This window comes from Carcharhinus amblyrhynchos, chromosome 7, assembly GCF_965287045.1.
Source record: "Carcharhinus amblyrhynchos chromosome 7, sCarAmb.v2.hapA, whole genome shotgun sequence".
NCBI lineage: Eukaryota > Metazoa > Chordata > Chondrichthyes > Carcharhiniformes > Carcharhinidae > Carcharhinus > Carcharhinus amblyrhynchos.
In genome coordinates this window covers 69,856,988-69,878,466 of record NC_137330.1, presented here as the reverse complement: position 1 = coordinate 69,878,466, position 21,479 = coordinate 69,856,988, and the positions used below count along the sequence as shown (strand labels likewise).

Here is a 21,479-nt window from a genome sequence, read left to right as displayed (position 1 = left end):
TCAACCCCCTCAACTCCGGCATCAGCCGAGTAAACCTCCTCTGCACTCCCTCCAAGGCCAAAATATCCTTGCGTAAGTACGGCGCCCAAAACTGCACACAGTACTCCAGCTGCGGCCTCACCAATGCCCTATACAGCTGCAGCAAGACCTCCCTACTTTTATATTCAATCCCCCTCGCTATGAAGGCCAGCATCCCATTAGCCTTCCTGACCACCTGCTGCACCTGCAGGCTGGGTTTTTGCGACTCATGCACAAGGACCCCGAGGTCCCTCTGCACCGTCGCCTGCTGCAGTTTTTCGCCACGTAAGTAATAGTCCTTCCTACCATTATTCCTACCAAAGTGGACCACCTCGCACTTGCCAACATTAAATTCCATTTGCCAGTTCCTCGCCCATTCGCCCAGCCTAATATGTGACAATAATAAATCAAATCAAATAATTGCCTGCCATGGCAGATGTTGGTGTGGGTATCTGACTGCCTACAAATATTACAAATTCTAGGACTTCACCACTGTCTGTGGGGAAGTCCTGGAAGGGAGCAGGGGCAAAGAAGTTGTAACTCTAACAGCTGTTGAGAAAGCTTGGTCGGCAGGCCTGTGGCAAATGTCTGTCACCACATGATGCAAGGCCCTGAACTTCCTAAAAGTCTGGTGCTCTGACATGTTCATAAAGCAAATCCTCTGCCTGTACGCCCTGGTTTGCCTGTATGCCCTAGCTTGCCTGCAAATCTTGGTTTGTGGGCTACACCGCTTTGCTTCAACCCTGCTGAGGAGTGGATGTCCATGAAGAGAAAGCTACTGCTGCTCCTGCCACTGGTGCCCTTCCTGCTCCTGCTGTTGAGGTTGTTGGTCATTTTGGTCCTCACCTGAGTTCCAGGCTAATACAGCATCAGTGGCACCTAGCTGCTAGATCACAGCTGAAATGTGGAGATCAGACACACAAACATCTGAAGTGATGGAATTCAACTCCATAAAGTAGTGAACGGAACAATCCTGCGAATGAACATCTTTCACTAAGTTAGACAAAAAGTCAGCTGAGAGCTTTCATTACTTATTAAAAATTAAAGTTTTTATTGGTCATTTAGACTGGCATTTCTTCAACCCCCTCAATTGTCAGTGTGTTCTTTCTTCACTTCTGCTAGCAAGTTCCAGGAATCCCATGCCCCCCCACGGTTAAATCCCTAAACTCCTATCAAATTAGTTCTTAATTTTGATTCATTAATAGCTCATTAACAACACACCTCCCCTGAGGGGGTTGCTCACGTGCAACCTAACCTGCTGAAGTGAAATGCAAAAGTCAGCAGCTTCCTAATGTGCAGTCAATTTCAATGCTTTTAACTCTCCCACCCCCATTTGCTCGTTTAAGTAGATATTCCCCTCTAGATTTTCTTTAGCTCTTTCTCTTCTCTTCTGCCTTGCAGTCAGCTGCTCTCCTTCATAGACATCTGGAAAGCACTCGAGGAGACCCGCAAGCCCAGCCCTCAGCTCAAGGCCCGAGGTCACCTCAGACGAGGAAATTGAAATAAACAGCCTTGAAGAAGGGTCATCGTGTTCAGCTACCCCTGCCACCAGCACAGGGGTACACACTTTGGTGGGACTTGCATCTATAGCAGGCATAAGGTCACAATCTGGTGAACACAGCACACAGTCTAGTCCATAGCAGGTGCAGGTGGGGACATTGAGGTCATCGGTGCTCGGAGGATGCTGGAACCTATGATTCTGCTGTGTCAGTGTCAGTTGGAGGAACTCAGGATTCGATCCAGAATCAGTTGCTGGATCTGCAGCGACAGTGAAGGGAATATCAGAAGGAATGTCAGCTGCACTCCTCAGGTTGCAGCAAATAACGGAGGAGGTCTGTCCATATTCAGTCCAATGCTATAGTGCCAAAATGTCCATGCACCGAGTTCAGGACTGGCAGTTTGGCAGCTGTTGTGCAGACCTTGGAGACTGTGGAGACATTATTCCTGCACAGCTGCAGGACAAACAGTCCCTCAATATAGCCCTTGGTGGCATCAATCAGTGACTATGCAAGAGGTGGGGAGGTGGTGGGATTGCTGGCTCCAGCTGCCAATTCTTCTGACGAAGCCAGCCAGGGTCCTCGAGCTTAAGGAGGATGATCCGTAGGTGCACACCCCGGGACCATCCACCCAGGTGACACCAGCATAGTCCTTCTGATCCCAATCCCTTCTTCATGTGCCCCGATCATCTCCAACTCCACCAAGGAGGCTGCACCTACCCTATGCGGGATCCCCAGAGGAGGCCTGGCCTCTCTAGCTCTCAGTCCTCCCAGGGTGCCTGCTGCAGTCATCACAAACAACAGACATAGCAGTCAGCAGGTTGCCTCCAACCCCGCTGTGGAAGTTGGGAAGCACCAAGATGTAAGGGTAAAGTTAGGAAATCTAAGAAATATTAGGAGCACTATGGTGTGCACAGGTGTTAACCACCTGCTTATAATGTTCATCAGTGCAAATACAAAGCACACATTTCACATCTACTTTTATGTATGTTTCCTCTTTCTGATGAGTTGTGGCGTTGTCAAACAGGTGTGCCACTATCGTTCCTCCCTTATCGTAGATGTTGCTATCTGGCCTCCCTTGTCTATATACTGTGTGTCCATCGATGCGGAGATGCCGGCGTTGGACTGCGGTAAACAGGGTAAGAAGTCTCACAACACCAGGTTAAAGTCCAACAGGTTTATTCTATTTTGCTACCAAATAAACCAATTTATTTGATAGTAAACTCACAAGCTTTCAGGGTTTGCCCCTTTGTCAGGTGAATGGAGAGTTCTGGCCTCAGACAGAGCATATAACAGCACACACAGTTTACAGATTACTGATTAGAATGCGAATCTTTACAACTGACCTGCTATTCAAGTCTTAAAGATGCAGACAATGTGAGTGGAAAGAGTATTAGACATAGGTTAAAGAGATGCGTATTGTCTCCAGACAGTACAGTAAGTGAGGTTTTACAACCCAGGCAAGTCACGGGGGTTACAGATAGTGCAACATGAACCCAGGATCCTGGTTGACTCCGTCCTCATGTGTGCGGAACTTGGCCATCAGTCTCTGCTTAGCGACTCTGCGCTGTCGTGTGTTGTGAAGGCCGCCTTGGAGACCTTCAGGTAAGCGTTCTCCAAGGCAGCCTTCACGAACGCCTTGGAGAACTCTCCATTCACCTGACGAAGGGACAATCCCTGAAAGCTTGTGAGTTTACTATCAAATAAATTGGTTGGACTTTAACCTGGTTTTGTGAGACTTCTTACTGTGTGTCCATTCACAGATAATTCCCAACATCAGTGCTGCATCATCCTTCATGTCAGGTTTCCCTATGGGAAAACCTGGTACACATGCTATGCAGGGACATGCATTGCATGTCCTTGCCTGTGTAAAGTCAAGGCTGATGTGTACTCCCAGCTTGTCAGATTTCAGGAAACATTAAGGTCTGGTGTATAAGGACAGATGTTGAAAAAGATAGAGAAGAGTCACGTATACTGCATTCCATTTACTCTCTGTAATACGGCAGGGTTCCAGGTTCCTGTGAGTCACTGTCTGTTCCTGTGAGCCAGTTGCATTTCCCAATGCACATATAGCAAGCCCACCGCTAATTGTGAGTGACGCAGCCTGTTAATCATACCAAAATGGCGTTCCCATCATTGCATTGGCAGGAACTCCATTAAGTCACTGGCAGGGTGTGGGGACGATCATGTTGTGCAATCTCACCAATACAATTCCTGTTTTTGGTGTCTCATGAGATTTTGCACCTCTCTTGTCATTTACGCCTATGGCAAAGAGGATCAAAAAACCCTGGCCATTATCTTTTGACAGGTTCCATCCTAATAGAAAGGAATGGCACCGTGGTTAGCACTGCTGCCTCAACAGGGCCAGAGACAGGGGTTGAACTCTGACCTCAGGTCACTGTCTACGTGGAGTCTGCACATTCTCCCCTTGTCTGTGTGGGTCTCCTCCAGGTGCTCTGGTTTCCCTGCACAGTCCAAATATGTGTGTGTTAGGTTGATTGGCCATGCTAAATTGACCCTAGTGTCAGGGGGATTAGCAGGGTAAATGTGTGGGGTTATGGGAATAGGGCCTGGGTGGGATTGTGGTCATTACAGACTTGATGGGCCGTAAGGCCTCTTTCTGTACTGTAGGGAGCCTATGAAAATATTATTCACTGGGCCCAGGCTGAAGAAGCAGAATAAACTCCCTTTTATCAATTTACATCCAAGGTAATTGCAAATGCTAATGTCAGAAAGGACTGTGAAAAATTGTTTTCACATTCCTGAAGGTTTTAGCTATTTTGTTTGAATTGTTAATTATTTAGCAGCATTGAACTGTACATTTACAAGTGCTTTGTCATGAAAGAGCAGACTTGAACTGAATAATCTTTCGTTAGTTTCTTCATAATTTTTCTAAGTTTCTTCTCTTGTGATTTTTAAAACAGCAATTTGTATTTGTATGCTATCTAAAATGTAGCAAAATATCTCAAAAACGCTTCTCCAAGAGGTAGAGGAATAAAGATTATGCAGGAGTTAGAAGAAGTTATGATGTGCTCAAAGAAATAGGTTTGGAGGATTTTTTTTCAAAATACAGCAAGGGAAAATAGTGTCATTCTCTTGAAAACATTTTGGCTTCCTCCATTCTTCATTGTTCTTGAAAATGTTATCTTCACGCTTTTACTCACAATTTGTGTTCTTCATCAGGCTACTCTTATGCTTGCTCCAAATAAAGTCATTCACATCAGGAGGAGGATGGCCAGAGGAAGAAGCTTTCAGACTTGGGGTTTTTTTGTTCTGACCTGAAAATGTATTTGCAAGATTCCTTTAGTGAGGCCCACCTGCTGTTGCAGTCATGTGCTTAGGCTACACTGCCAAATATTTGGATAATTTCTGCAGCGTCCCTGACAAGCATATTGAAAAGCACTGTGGAAACATTCCACTGCACCTCCCAGCAAGTAACCTCCATCCCAACCTACAGACGTACAGTTTGATCAAGCAGACGCAGCATGGATTCGTGAAGGGGAAGTCGTGTTTAACGAATTTATTGGATTTCTATGAGGATGTGACTAGTGTGGTAGACAGAGGGGAACCGGTGGATGTGGTGTTTTTAGATCTCCAGAAGATGTTTGATAAGGTGCCTCACAAAAGGTTGCTGCGGAAGGTTAGGGTGCACGGAGTTGGGGGTGAAGTGTTAGCATGGATTGAGGATTGGTTATCTGACAGGAAGGCGAATGGTATGTTGGCCTTTATAGTGAGGGGGATAGAATATAAAAGCAGGGAGGCCTTGCTGCAACTGTACAGGGCACTGGTGAGGCTGCAACTGGAGTACTCAGTATAGTTTTGGTTCCCGGATTTGCGAAAGAATATATTGGCCTTGGAGGGAGTGCAGAGGAGGTTCACTAGGCTGATACCGGAGATGAGGGGGTTGGCCTATGAAGAGAGTTTGAATAGACTGGGTCTGTACTCGTTAGAGTTTAGAAGGCTGAGGGGGGACCTGAAGGATGTGAACGTATTGGAGAGTTGCAGAAGAGATTTAGATAATGGTTCCAAGGATGGAAATCTTCACTTATGAGGATAGATTGGAGAGGTTGTGGCTGTTCTCCTTGGAGAGAAGGCGAAGAGGAAATTTTATAGAGACGTTCAAAATCATGAGGTTGGACATGGTACATAGGCAGAAACTATTCATGTTCATTAAAGGATGAAGAACGAGAGGGCATAGATTTTAAGTGATTAGCAAAGGAAGCAAATGTGTTATGAGAAGAAATTTTTTCACACAGCGAGTGGTTTGGATCTGGAATGCACTGCATATTATTGTGATGGAGGCAGGCTCAATTGAGGTATTTAAGAGGGCATTGGATAATTATTTGAACAGAAGCCATATGCAGGGGTACAGGGAAAAGACTTGAATGGCGCCTGAAGGGGAGAGATGGCACTAAGTCATTATGCTCATTTGGAGAGCCAGTGCAGACACAATGGGCCAAATAGCCTCCTTCCCTGCCATAACAATCCTGTGATTCTGTGAAATTGGAAATAAGCTTTAATTGGCCTATAACACATTGTGGATAATTTTTCGCTTTTGTGCTTTCTGTGGACAGGCTAGTTCCCTTCAAGGACTTGTCAGAACTTCAGACACAATGCACATGATTTATCTGGCTATTTAAGTTAATGGTCACAAAATAGTTGTACACAATACATGCCCAGATTTACAATATGTGCTCCTGAGTGGCAAGATTCCCTTTTGGGAATAGAAAACTGGAACATTAACTCTTTTGTGTAGAAGTCTCTGTCAAAATAATTCCTACAATGTTTGATCGATCTGATATTGTTCTCCAACAAGTTATCTAAGGTTAATAGCCAAGGCAGTCATCATAGAATCATTGAATCCCTACAATGCAGAAGGAGGCCATTCAGCCCGTCGAGTCTGCACTGACCATAATCTCACCCAGGCCCTACCTCCCGTAACCCCATGCATTCACCCTAGCTACAGACATGAACCTGATTACGTCATGGAGATCCCCGATTTCCAGGTTTCACTGGATCTTCACCCCGCGTCGGCAATCTCGCAGACAGTGAGTATAGGGTCAAGACCCGCCCAAAATCTGCAATCCACCTACCTGAAAATCTATCCCTTTTCAGTTTATTTAATGGACCTACAGATATCATTATCGGTAACGATTCATAATTTATTGGTAAGCCTTTTCAGGATATGTGCGAGAAATTGTATTTGGATCAAACTACTTCTTCTACTCATTACCCTAGATCTAATGGCCTAGCTCGAGGAATGATATGCATGGTGAAATCCCAAATTCTCAAATGCATTTAAGACCAAACAAGATTTACACATTGCTTTGTTAATCTGAGAGCGACACCTTTAAGGACAGCTTACTTCCTTCACTGGCAGAGCTCATGTTTGTCAGACTTGTGGATACAATTTTCCTACTATTCTGCTCCTTCAGAAGCAAGAGAACAACTTTTGAAACTGCAAGGGAAGATGACCAATTCATACAATAAAACTGCAGATCCTGAATTGCCAAGTTAACAATTGGGACAAGTTTAAATCCAGGGTCCTAGAGAAAACACATGGCAACCCTTGAGATGACAAGGTCCCATGAAGTCATGACACACAAAGGCCAATGATGAGAAGTAACCAAAGGCAAATCAGTTAAGTTAGCTTCACCTCAGCTCCATGGTTACTGTTACAAGATCTAGGCACACCAGCAGATTACCATTACTCTTGATTCATCTGCTCTATAGTTATGGTAAAGCAAGATGAGTGGTAAAGCAAATTGCGTGGAGGGTGTGGAAAGTCTGCAGAGGGACCTGGATAGGCTGAGCGAGTGGGCGAGGACCTGGCAGATGGAGTATAATGTTAGCAAGTGTGAGGTTATCCATTTTGGCAGAAATAATAGTAGGAGGAATTACTATTTAAAGGGCGAAAAGCTGTAGCATGCTACGGTGCAGTGGGACCTGGGGGTCCTTGTGTATGAGTTGCAAAAACCCAGTCTGCAGGTGCAGCAGGTGATCAAGAAGGCAAATGTACTTTTGGCCTTTATAGCGAGGGGGATAGAATATAAAAGCAGGGAGGTATAAAAGCTGGGGGGGGGGGGGGGGGGGGGGTGGTGGGGGGGAGGTGGGGGGAGCAGTTTAGATCAGAGTTGAGGGGGAACTTCTTCACTCAAATGGTGGTGAATCTCTGGAATTCTCTGCCCGTTGAAGTGGTGGAGGCTACCTCGCTAAATGTATTTAAGTCACGGGTAGATAGGTTTTTGACAGATAAGGGAATTAAGGGTTATGGGGAGAAAGCGGGAAAGTGGAGCTGATCCACTTCAGATCAGCCATAATCTTATTGAATGTCAGGGCAGGCTCAAAGGGCTAGATGGCCTACTCCTGCTCCTATTTCTTATGTTCTTATGTAACGGTGATTAAACGTGAACATGTATTGTCAATAGTTATATTTCTTTGAAAGGGGGAATATCTTTAAAAAGAAAGGGGGTTGTTGTAATGTACCTTCAAAGAACAGCATCATGACATCGCTAGAAAGGAAGTATAACATACAATCCGGTTTGTTGACTAGCAGTGTAATATATATGTGTATTTGGAGAATCAGGTGATCAATGTGCACAATGTGTATCTGCATTTCCAATGTGTCCTGCCAGAAGGAAAGTGCTCTCAGTAATGAGGTTGGAAAGTTACACCAAAAATGCAACTCCTTTCTTTAATGCCCTTTGATATAATCTAGCAAGCTGTTAGTTTCCAAGGCCATCTACAGCAAATGATTTTTTTCAGTATGTTGATTAGATTGATGCAGTGCTTCCAGTAAAAATTGAATTATTTTGTTTTAATCACTAATGGGCCTGTACTCGTTGGAGTTTAGAAGGCTGAGGGGTGATCTTATAGAGACATATAAGATAATGAAGGGGCTAGATAGGGTAGAGGTAGAGAGATTCTTCCTGCTTAGAAAGGAAACTAGAACTAGAGGGCGCAGCCTCAAAACAAGTGGGGGTGGTGGTGGGGAGGGTGGGTGGGGGGGGTTGCGGTCAGTTTAGAACAGAGTTGAGGAAGAACTTCTCTCAGAGGGTAGTGAATCTCTGGAATTCTCTGCCCATTGAAGTTGTGGAGGCTACCTCATTGAAAATGTTTTAAGTCACAGGTAGATAGATTTCTGATCGATAAGGGAATTAAGGGTTATAGGGAGCAGGCGGGTAAGTGGAACTGAACCACCACAAGATCAGCCATGATCTTATTGAATGGCAGGGCAGGCTCGAGGGGCTAGGTGGCCCACTCCTGCTCCTATTTCTTGTGTTCTTATGTTACGTTTTCATGTGTGCAGAATTTCTAATCTAATTCTGAATAACTCTATTTATAAACTGTCAGTATCTTTATATGTGTTTTAAAGACATAACAGTAGGTCTGTCAGTAGGAAAGACAACTAACGTTTTAATATTTAGGATGTGAATCTTTATGAGCAATCCGATACATTAATATACACAATAAAAGGAAGGGAAAAGAAATATAGATCAACAAATAACAGAGAACCACAGACAGGAGTCATGAATTGAATTATATAAGTCTCACCTCAGTCAAGTCATGGATGGAAACATTATGAAAATAATAAAGCAAAGGGCATGTAAGTAACTAAAGGAGTAGGAGATATGGACAAATGCAAAAAGAAATGGGATCTATAGAAATCTGGGGGAAAGCATGAAATAAGCTGTGAAAACTGGTTTGAGAATGAGGGAGGAAAAGAGGATTCTGAGGATGGGGAAAGATTTTTTGAAAAGTTGTAGGGCAAAGGTGATTGAATATAGAAATGATGCTGCAAAACAGAAGGAGGTGACAATGGAACAATTGAAACAAAAGATGAGCCCAGGGGAGTTTCAAATAGTTAGAGCAATGTAGGAGAGGAGGAAGGAGGCATAAGTGAAGAACCCTGATCTCCATACATGCAGCAGATAAAAGGGGAGATGTTAGAGTTGTACACCATCTTTCTGGCTGTGTGTCAATGATGGATCCCCATTCCCAATACCAGCCTATATCTCCTCTACTGTGGTGAAGCCACCATCCATTGTCAGTACCTGTTGTTTGAAGGTGTGTAGAGAAAACAGAATTTAATTTTTAATATCTGTTCATTTGCATCATTGGTGAAAAAGTAGTGAATTTGTTTCAAGGGCAAAAAGGGTAATCATTTAATCTGCATTTGTATAGTGCCTTTCATAACCTCAGGACATTCCAAAGTATTTACAGTCAATTAAGTGTAGTCACTGTTGGAATGTGGCAGTCAGTTAGCACACAGTGAAATCCCAGTGGCAACAATGTGATAATTACCTGTTAATTTTAGATTTTTACGTAATGTTGGTTGAGGGGTAAGTATTGGCCTGAACACCAGGAGAAATTCTGCTGTTCTTCTTTGATTAATGCCAGGGAATCCTGAGGGGAGACTTGTTTGTTTTTAATGCCTCATCTGTAAGATACACCTCAGTAGAATACTTCCTCACTACTTCACTAAGCTTCACCACAATATAATGCTCAAGTATTTTGTTACGATCTGTTGAGAAGTGGTCAAATGGCTCCCTTCTTTTTTCTTTCCATATTTGCTTGCGACAGGTTTTAGAGATGATATACTTGTCAATTTAGTGAGTATTTAATTGTTTATGCACAATGACAATAGAAGTCACAATCGGACAGGTTTTTTTTTCAGTTCTTAAAAAAAGAGGATTTTTTTTGTACTTAACGTAGTCTAAGTAAAATAATAAAAATCACTTGACTTCTACATATGCACATGCAGACACAATGCACAATGATCCTCATGCTTTTGGCAATTTAACATTGTATGCATTTATCTGTTTTCTGGAGCAAACATCAGTGGGTGGAGTTTTTAAAATCTCTGTCTGCTGAACCTGGTTAATCAAAATCAGCAGACCAAGTTCAAAACTTACAAGTAGATTGGAGAGAGAAAGAGAGTGAAGGAACCCATTCTGACTTGTTCCACCAGTGTCTCAGTTATTGCCCTGATCTACAGCAAAACAGATGCCTAAACACTTAAAGGGTCAGCTTGTCACGTGATCTTCTCCCTACAACTAATCAGTGATTCATGGCTAGTGTATACCAATTGTAATATGATTAGACCATGGATTGAAATCCCTCTCTCAGCCAGGGTCCCATTGTCTAAAGGATCGTGTCCAGTGGTTCGGCACCACTCAATTGATTTTCTGGACATTTTGCTGATGAGATAGGTAATGGTCACCATCCATACTCCTTCAATGTAATTGTTCTTGGTACTGTTCTGCAAACAGGTTGCCTCTATATCAATGGTATTGGAATGTGTTGGGGGGGTGGGGGGGATACAATGATGCAAATATGCAGACGTCTTTGTGATCCCAAATAACCAGAATGTGGCTTTAGTCTTTTAAAAAACAACTCGGATTTTCCAGCCACTAAATTCAAAAATCACTTTTTGATATAAAGCACAGTTTCACACAGTCTGTAATGGTGCTTGAACCCATAATCTTCCAACTTGGAGTTAAGAATATTACCTGGGCAATTGCTGAGACTATCCTATGTAATGGATGAAACTTGCTATCTCAAATTGTATTTATATTTTCACCATAAGGTGGTACCTCAGATATGTGACTGTAAATTTGCAGCTGCCAATCCCACACCTTGGACTTGCCCAGTGTTGACAGCTCTTCACAGTCAGTGATGTAGATCCTGCTTAATTTCCTTCCTGATATGTCAGTTTTGAAGTATATTTGTATCTTCAGAGCCGATGAATCATTGAGTAAAAATAAGGGAGGTGCATGACACCCCTGAATAAATTAAGAAAATATAAGACTATTGAAAAAGAGAAATCAAAGTCTATAGCCACACGTTGAGTTTTTAACCATTACATAAGTAGCGACGGTTTTTGTTAATCGGAAAGATGTTTCTTTCACAGCCGGCAGAACAGAATCGTTCTGGAGCAGTAGTCTGATATCTTCTGATAGCAGCAGCTGAGTTCATGGGACTCACTCCAAAGCAGCTGCAAACATCTCTGAACCCTTACCCATGGCTAAAAGTAATTTTACATGTTTGCTTGCAGATGTGAGTCACTTACAGAATGGTATGGCAAGAAACTAAATAGACAGCTAATTTCCTTGCAGCAACATGTGAATAACAAAACACGTGAGGCTGAGAGAAAGAAGCTGTGAATGTCCAACTTGAGTTATGACTCAAATCACATTTTGAATGTGCATCAAAGTTCTGTGTATACATACTTATACCTTAGGAAAATTCATGACTATCCCATTAAAAAGGAAATGTCTTGTTTTTTCTCCTGACTGAAAGACAACAGGCTGATCATCTTGGTAAATTATTGGAGAAATTTCTTGGGAAAATGAATGTGATTAAAATATAATAGAACATTGAACAGCACAGCACAGGAGCAGACGCTTCAGATGTTAAACCGAACATGACACCAAATTAAACTAATTCCTTTTGCCTGCCGTTGATCCATACACTCTATTCCTTGCACATTCCTGTGATTGTCTAAAAGCCCCCTTAAGCACCCCGTCGTGTCTGCCTCCACTACCACCTCCAATACTATCTCTGGCAGTGCATTCCAGACACCTACCACTCTGTGTAAAAAAAAACTTGCCCCTCACATCTGCTTTGAACTTTCCCCCTCTCACTTTATGTGTATGCCTTCTAGCATTAGACGTTTCAACTCTGAGAAAAAGATTCTGACTGTCAACCCTAACTATGCCCCTCATAATTTTATAGACTTGGATATGGGAACAAACTGATGCTTCATATGCTAATTGTTGTTTGCTGACAGTCTCCAATGTCCCATGCCTTACGTGCCACTGGAAGAGTCCAACATGATGATGCAACTGTGCTCCATCTTTTATGTAATTTAGAATCTGAATCAATCTCTTCATGGCAAGAATCAAAATAAGTTACTTTTTGTCAGACGCCCAATTGCTAGCAGCAACAACAACTTGCATTTATTGAGTACTTTCAGAGAAGTAAAACATCCCAAGGAGTTTCACAGGATTGATTATCAAACAAATTTGACACAGAGCCACATAAGGAGATGTTAAGACAGGTCACCAAAACCTTCGTCAATGAGGCAGGTTTAAGCAACATCTGAAAAGGAGAGAAGGATAGAAAGCTGAGAGCAGGGAATTCCGTGGGGCCTGGGCTGCTGAGGTTCAAGAGGGATGGAAAGGTTCGGTAAGGTAAGAAAGAGAAATGGCAACATTAGCAGAGGGGGATTGGGAGAGAAAATGGCAGCATTAATGGAGGGCAGAAGAGTTTCAACATAAACAGGGAAAGAAGTGTCATCTTGAACTAGGTTGGTGAGGAAAAAGAATGCCGAGCTGAATTGTGAGAGAGTGAAGGGTAGCTGTTTGAACAGGGAAGATGAGAAGAGTATTTCTGTGAAATGCTGGGAAGCTGGACAGAGTGCACACTAATTGTTAACTAGGCCAGGAATTGGAGGAGATGGAATGGCTCTGTGAATTGGGCTGCAGAAGTTGGTTGCGGAAGTGGTTGCTGTCGTAATCTTTTGGAACTGATGGTCTGGGTTGGTCTGTGAAATTTAAGTTTGTTCTCATTATTTAGGGTGAAAATTGTACAATGAAAATGGCATAATTCAACCACAATACACTTAGTGCAAGGAATCTCAAACTTTGTTGGAGGAAAATGCACCCAGAAATGCAATGCCAGTGTTGTACTCTCAACATTTATTTACTTCCATTCAAGCGATGTTTCAGCTACTAAGGCCCTGAACTGTTCAGAGGTCAATTTCACTTTCAACGGTGCTGAAAAATGGACCAAAGTTCCCATTGACAACAATAGAATGGGAGTTCAGAAGAGTGTGGCCAATACACTACGCCAGCTTTCTGTTTGATCAAAGTTCTTTATCTTCACACACCATTTTAGCTGGGCAGTTCTTCAAATGTCAGGTTTTAGGGGTTATATCAACTCATGCATTTAGTCGGCTTTTGCTCATAGTTCTGCGGTTGGTCTATATGGTAATTGCCTACACAACAGCAGTCTCTGTACTTTAAAGTCATTAACATATTTTGAGATAAAATGTTTCTGCAAGATGTGATGAGATGTTTCATTGACACAGATCTTTTACTGACATGGTTAAATTATAATCTGCAACCAGTTTATGTAAAAGTGATGGTCCATTCAAGTTTCCTTGCCAGTGTAGAGCCTTGCTAAATGCGTACCTCTTGATTATATTGTCGTAGATACACTTCCTACCTGCTTTTGCATCTAATAAGGCTCCAAGATGGCGGCAAAGCCTTGTAATTTCTGCATCATTGAGATTGCAATTTACTCTTTTTGAACAGGATTTTTCCTCTGGAGACTGGACACAGACATCTGACCAGGCTATGCAGGGAGGTTTAAACTGATTCGGAGGGGGGGTGGGATCCTGAGTAGAGAGGGTGAAAGTGAGGGGGGCATAGATGGGGACTGCAATGCATGGCATTGTGGGGGTGGGGTGGAGCAGGGTTTGAAATGCGTATACTTTAATGCGAGGAGTATTCGCAATAAAGTGGATGAACTTGCAGCGTGGATCAGTACCTGGGACTTTGATGTTGTGGCCATTTCAGAGACGTGGATAGAGCAGGGTCAGGAATGGTTGTTGCAGGTCCCGGGGTTCAAATGCTTTAGTCGGCGAAGAGAAGGAGGTAGAAGGGGGGAGGGGTAGCATTATTGGTCAAGGACTGTATCACAGTGTCAGAGAGGAAGTTTGATGAGGACTTGTCTGTTGAGGTAGTACGGGCGGAGATTAGAAATAGGAGAGGAGAGGTCACCCTGTTGGGAGTCTTTTATAGACCTCCTAAAAGTTCTAGAGAGGTTGAGGAAAGGATTGCGGAGACGATCCTGGTTAGGAGCGAAAGTAATAGGGTAATTGTTATGGGGGACTTTAACTTTACTAATATTGATTGGAATTGCTATAGCTGTAGCTCGTTAGAGGGGTCAGTTTTTGTACAAAGCGTGCAGGAAGGTTTTTTGACTCAGTATGTAGATAGGCCAACTAGAGGTGAGGCTATATTGGATTTGGTGCTGGGAAATGAGCCAGACCAGGTGCTAGACTTGGAAGTTGGTGTGCATTTTGGTGATAGTGACCACAATTCGGTTACATTCACCTTAGTGATGGAAAGGGATAGGCATGAACCTCGGGCCAGTAGTTTTAGCTGGGGGAAGGGTAATTATGAGGCTATTAGGAGAGAATTAGGAAGCATAGGTTGGACTAGGAGATTTCAGGGACTGGGAACGTCCGAAATGTGGAGTTTTTTCAAGGAGCAGCTACTGCGAGTCCGTGATAGGTATGTCCCTGTCAGGCAAGGAGGAATTGGTAGGGCTAGGGAACCGTGGTGCACTAAAAGAGTTGATTCGTTGGTTAAAAAGAAAAAGGAGGCTTATGTTCGGATGAGGCTTGAGGGCTCAGGTAGTCCATTAGAAAGCTTTAGATTGTCTAGGAGGGAGTTGAAGAGTGAGTTAAGAAGGGCTAAAAGAGGACATGAGAAGACTTTGGCTGATAGGATTAAGGAGAATCCTAAGGCGTTCTATAGGTATGTCAAGAACAGAAGGTTGGTTAGGGCAAGATTAGGGCCAGTTACAGACAGTAGAGGGAAATTGTGTGTGGAACCGGAAGAGATTGGTGAGGCATTGAACCAATATTTCTCTTCGGTATTCACGCAAGGGGACATGAATATAGCTGAGGAGGACACTGGGTTGCAGGGGTGTAAAATAGACAGTATTGCAGTTGATAAGGGGGATGTGCTGGATATTCTAGAGGGTTTGAAAATAGATAAGTCCCCTGGTCCGGATGGGATTTACCCTAGGATTCTCTGGGAGGCAAGAGAGGTGATTGCAGAGCCTCGGGCTCTGATCTTCAGGTCGTCGTTGGTCTCTGGTATAGTACCGGAAGATTGGAGGATAGCGAATGTTGTCCCATTGTTTAAGAAGGGGAACAGAGACTTCCCCGGGAATTATAGACCGGTGAGTCTTACTTCTGTTGTGGGCAAGGTTTTAGAAAAAATTATTAGGGATAGGATTTATAGTTATTTGGAGAGTAATGAATTGATTGGAGATAGTCAGCATGGTTTTGTAGCGGGTAGGTTGTGCCTTACTAACCTTATTGAGTTTTTTGAGAAAGTGGCCAAAGAGGTGGATGGGGGTAAGGCAGTTGACGTGGTATATATGGATTTTAGTAAGGCGTTTGATAAGGTTCACCATGGTAGGCTTCTGCAGAAAATGCAGATGTATGGGATTGAGGGTAGTCTAGGAAATTGGATCAGGAATTGGCTAGCAGATAGGAGACAGAGGGTGGTGGTTGATGGTAAATATTCGTCATGGAGTTCGGTTACGAGTGGTGTGCCTCAGGGATCTGTTTTGGGGCCACTGCTGTTTGTAATTTTTATAAATGATCTGGATGAGGGTATAGCTGGGTGGATTAGTAAATTTGCTGATGACACCAAAGTCGGAGGTGTGGTAGATTGTGAGGAAGGGTGTCATAGTTTGCAGGGAGACTTAGACAGGTTGCAGAGCTGGGCCGAGAGGTGGCGGATGGAGTTTAATGCGGAGAAGTGTGAGGTGATTCACTTTGGTAGGAATAACAGATGTGTTGAGTATAGGGCTAACGGGAGGACTTTGAATAGTGTGGATGAACAGAGGGATCTAGGTGTATGTGTACATAGATCCCTGAAAGTTGGGAATCAAGTAGATAAGGTTGTTAAGAAGGCATACGGTGTCTTGCCGTTTATTGGTAGGGGGATTGAATTTAGGAGTCGCAGCGTCATGTTGCAACTGTACACAACTCTGGTGCGGCCGCACTTGGAGTTCTGTGCGCAGTTCTGGTCCGCACATTACAGGAAGGATGTGGAGGCTTTGGAGAGGGTGCAGAGGAGGTTTACCAGGATGTTGCCTGGTATGGAGGGGAGGTCCTATGAGGAGAGACTGAGGGATTTGGGGTTGTTTTCGCTGGAAAGAAGGAGGCTAAGAGGGGATCTTATTGAAACATATAAGATGATTAGAGGTTTAGATAGGGTGGATAGTGATAGCCTTTTTCCTCAGATGGCAAAAGCTAGCACGAGGGGGCATGGCTTTAAATTAAGGGGTGGTAGTTATAGGACGGATGTCAGGGGTAGGTTCTTTACCCAGAGGGTGGTGAGGGATTGGAATGCCCTGCCTGCTGCAGTTGTAAATGCGCCTAGTTTGGGGGCGTTTAAGAGATCCATGGATAGGTTTATGGACGAAAAGGGATTGGTTTAGATTAGTGGGTCATTGTTTTTTTTTAACTGGTCGGCGCAACATTGTGGGCCGAAGGGCCTGTTCTGCGCTGTAATGTTCTATGTTCTATGTTCTCAATCCTGAATCTTCCCCATAGGGAAACATTGATAGGTCTCAATATTCCCTGTGGTAGCTAGTTATTGGTCAAAGGCAGACTCGCCATTCGATTAAGGATAATGCGTTGGCTATCAATGTTGGAGATATCAGAGGCCTTGCAACTTGAAATAAGCAGCACCTCCGTTGTATTACCACTGAGAAGATTTGGAAGATCAAGACCCTTGCCCCATCATGGAGCAAGGGTCTACCACATACGGCCGCATCCAACACTCTTTGGCAACCTCTGAAGTTAATAAAAACGCATGACAATAGGCCAGGGTCGTTGATTGTCCCTAGGCCTTGAAGAGAAGGTACAATGTGCCCCTTCATGTTTAATATGTCCAGCTTTCACGTTGAGGTTAAGAAAATGTGGCAGCCAGCTCTCAAAAAAAATTAACAGGGAGCTTACGTTCAGCTCCTTCTGGAAAACCGATCACATGGATATTGTTCCTCCAGTCCTGGTTCTCCAGATCAATCAGGATATCTGACATATTATGTAAATGACTTTCTAAGGATTGTAAACAGGCTTCAACTGAGGAAGCTGCATTCTCAACAGTAAGGATTTCTTCCTCCACTTCACCATCCTCTTACCGGTACTCTGCAGTTCAGCAGTGTGAGTTCTGACATTCTGTGCCAAAAAGCTGATTTTGTCATTAATAATTTTAATCACATTGACTGTCATGTTCTGAGGGCTGTCGACAGCACCAGATCAAGAGCCTGCTGACTCGTCAGATAGCTATGTTGACAATTTGGCCTCACCCCGATTGCCTCTGACAGCTCATTTTATCGAAGATTTTCTTCACGTTTCTCAGCATTTTGTCACCAATACTTAACCAGAAAACTTCCAGGGACACAGTACAGAGTTTTCACTCCAGGAGTGGGTAATTATGGGCTGTGCAACTTGATAAATAAAAGGATTAAAAGGTGAGTAGCACCAGAGCTCACAAAACACAGCTATTACTGTGCTCGTATCAAGTGACACCCCCCCTCCCCGCCCCCCCCCCCCCCTCGCAATTTTGAATGTCTTTACGCATCTAATCCCAGTCTTGGCAAGGACTAAAAAACAAACCTCTGTTTTCCTATTGATAAGTTTTATTGTAAGATGTTGGGCATAGTTTGATTGTTCTTATCACCATATTACTGTGGTTCTGAAGTCACATGTAGAGCTAGAGCAGGTAAGGACGGCAGATTTCCTTCCCTAAAAGGCATTAGTGAACCAGATGGATTTTTACAACAATGGTTTCATGACCATCATTGGCCATTTAATTATAGGTGTGTACGGAGTTCAAATTTCACCATCTGCATGGTGGGATTAGAACCAGGGTTCTTGCATCTCCAAAAGGAAGAAATAAATGAGGATTAGATGAAAATCAAGGTGAATAATTAAATAAACAGTTTATTGCATCAAAAGCACGGTAGTGTCTTCAAGCTCCAAGGTGATGTATCTTTGTTCTCAGCCTGAACTATGCAGTTGTAAATTTAAAAACTACTGGGTCTGACTAAATTTCATAAAAAATAAATAAAAACAATTGTGAATTTCCTCAATGGTTGTATTTTTTCAACTTTCCTCTTTTCTCCTTTTTCGGACCATGATGGATTGCATATTTTAAATCTGAAAAATTAAAAGTCTTAGGTTCAAAAAAGTAGAGACAAATGTTCCAAATCAGTGACACTTGATAATGCTGAATGACATGAATGTTCAAATATTTTAATATTTTCATTTTGTTATGCATTTATATTTAACCTGTCTACTACAATGCTGTGCTTCCACAAACCCTACTGCAAAAATACGATAGTAAAAAAGGTAGAAAAATTGACCACTAATATTACAAGGGTGTAGAGAGAGGTAGATTTTTCAATCTCTTCCCATATAACATGATGCCTAGTCTGTTGTGATCAAGAACACAGCAGACACTCTGATTATTTTCACATGAACTTCTTGCCTGCACTTAAATTTGACGAACAAGGGAAAATGTATCCTCATGTTACAGAATTAATGCATCCTTATTTTGCAATCAAATAATTTAAACCACGACAATTTCTTCACAGTGGCTGGTTGCACATATGACCTGGCGGTCTTTTTTTTTGCACAGGGGAAGAGAATCTGTTGGCAATACTAAAAAGAAGATGGTGGAAGTACATGATCTTGGGAGTAATAGATATAGAAGCCAACTACCTTGTAATAAAGGCTTACCAATATACAACCCTGACTAGTGTGCAGGTAGGTACACAAAGTTTTGCTATTAAGTGTACTTCAGCTGAAATATAGACATGGAGTTGTAGTGTAAGTTAATATGCATGTTATTTTTCTGATGGTTTTGTTACATCCCATGTAAATGCAGTGGAATTGATTTCTGTTTACTGCTCAAGTAATAATTTCATGGGTCAGATGGTGGACCCCTCATAGAATTTGAAAGATTTTCATTCCATTGACTGAAAATGCAGTGAAGGTGAAAACCACTCCTGTTGTTCACAGAATTCGTAATACAAGGAACCACTGTTGCAAATTAATTCTTGATTGCAAGGCTTTCAATGTATTGGGCTGATAGCAACCCTTGTGCACCAGTTGAAGGGGCACAACAAGCAAGATGATTATCTGTAATTCTGGAAATATGTGAAAGCTTCATAATAGAATGGCAGGAGATACGTACTTCTGCCTTTCATGCTAGCTCATCAAAAGATGCAACTTTCATTTCTCCAACGAAATTCAAGTTTTGTTGCTGTAAGTGCCTTTCAGTGCCATTTCTGCATAGATCTTTTCTCTTTTAAAACTGAGATTGGTAGATTTCTGTTCACCAAATGTGTTCAGGGTTATATGACAAAAGCCAATATATGGAATTAGATCCAAAAGCAAGCCTGATCTCATTGAATGATAGAACAGGTTCAGCAGGATAAATTGTCAATTCCTGTGACCTATAAGCTATTATTTAAATAATGGACTTTCACTATTGTTGTTAAAGCTGGAATCAGTAACCATCCAGCAAAAATAAGAGAAATGTTTTGAATTGTTTTCATAATCAATAGATATAGTGTTCAAAGAAGTTCTGGGCATGAAATTCAAATTTTACATGTGAGGCATTTGTCAAATGTTGTTAAATTAGTAGGCCTTTAGAAATGAAGTCGGTGTGCACCTATTGATCTTAAATATCTAATTATAAGGGAACTAATTCATTCCTTGTATGCTGCATAATAATGGCATAGGAGTAGGACTGTAATGAATGACAAAATTACAGAAATTATGTAATTTAAAACGATTGCAATTTGAGTGTCTGAAAACATGATCAGCAGAAATGGACCTTGCTCTCAATTGTATTGATCCAATGTGATGTTGTAAAGAGCTGGTAATTTTCAAAGTTATGGTGTTGACTTATAAACCCTTTCATTGTTAAATCAGAAAGGGGAATGTATTCCAGTGTTAGTAGTGTTCAGTTCCATTCACATTTCCTCAGATAATGAATCAATCATGCCCGCATGCAGCAAGACCTGGGCAACATCCAAACTTGGGCTGATAAATGGCACCTAATGTTTGTGCCATATAAATTGCCAACAAGAGTCCGATTCCCTCATCACATTTCAAATATCATCACTCAATCCCCCCATCACCAATCCCCTATGATTTGCTATTGTCCAGAAGGAACATAAGAACCAGGAGCAGGAGTAGGCCATCTGCTCCGTCATTCAATAAGTTTATGGCTGATCTTTTTGTGGACTCAGCTCCACTTACCCACCACTCACCATAGCTCCTAATTCCTTTACTGTTCAAAACTCTTTGCCTTAAAAACATTCAACGAGGTAGCCTCAACTGCTTCACTGGACAGGGAATTCCACAGATTCACAACCCTTTGGGTGAAGAAGTTCCTCCTCAACTAAGTCCTAAATCTGCTCCCCCTTTTTTTGAGGCCATGCCCGTAGTTCCAGTTTCACCCACCAATGAAACAACCTCTACAACAATCTTATCTATTCCCTTCATAATTTTATATATTTCCATAAGATATCCCCTCACTCTTCTGAATTCCAACGAGTATAGTCCCAGTCTACTCAGTCTCTCCTCATAAGCAACTCTCTCAACTTAAAAATTAACCTAGTGAATTTCCTCTGCACCCTCTCCAGTGCCAGTATATTCATTCTCAAGTAAGGAGACCAAAACTGTACACATTTAACTGGAACAGCCACATATATACAGTGGCAAGAGGAGCAGATCAGAGGCTGGGAAGTTTGTGAGTAATGGCTCACATCACAACTTTTAAAAGCCTTTCTAGCATCTGCAAGGTATAAGTGGTCTGGATCAGTGCAGTTCCAGGAACACTCAAGAAATTTGATACTGTCTAAAACAAAGCAGCTATCTTGATCAGCAGTATACCTATTACTTTTAATATTCTCTAGCCTCAACACCCATGCAATGTGCTGTAGTGTGTACCACTTACATGATGCACTGTGAAACTTGCCATAGCTCATTTGACAGCACCTTCCAAACCTGTGATCTCTATCATCTAGATTGATAAAGAGAGCAGGTTCATGGGGATACCATCATTGCAAGTTCCCATTAAAATAATACATCATCCTGACTTGGAACTATATCACAATTTCATAGAATCCCTG

The 21,479-nt window shown here is 42.5% G+C and overlaps 1 protein-coding gene across 1 annotated transcript in view; it reads left to right on the top strand.

Annotated features, from left to right (window-relative positions):
* slc35f1 (solute carrier family 35 member F1) overlaps window positions 1-21,479 on the top strand; it is a 334,841-nt gene that overhangs the window by 186,912 nt on the left and 126,450 nt on the right. Inside the window, exon 3 of the mRNA XM_080193321.1 lies at window positions 18,974-19,101. Within this exon, the coding sequence (XP_080049447.1) occupies window positions 18,974-19,101 (128 nt within the window). The remainder of the gene's footprint in view (window positions 1-18,973; window positions 19,102-21,479) is intronic.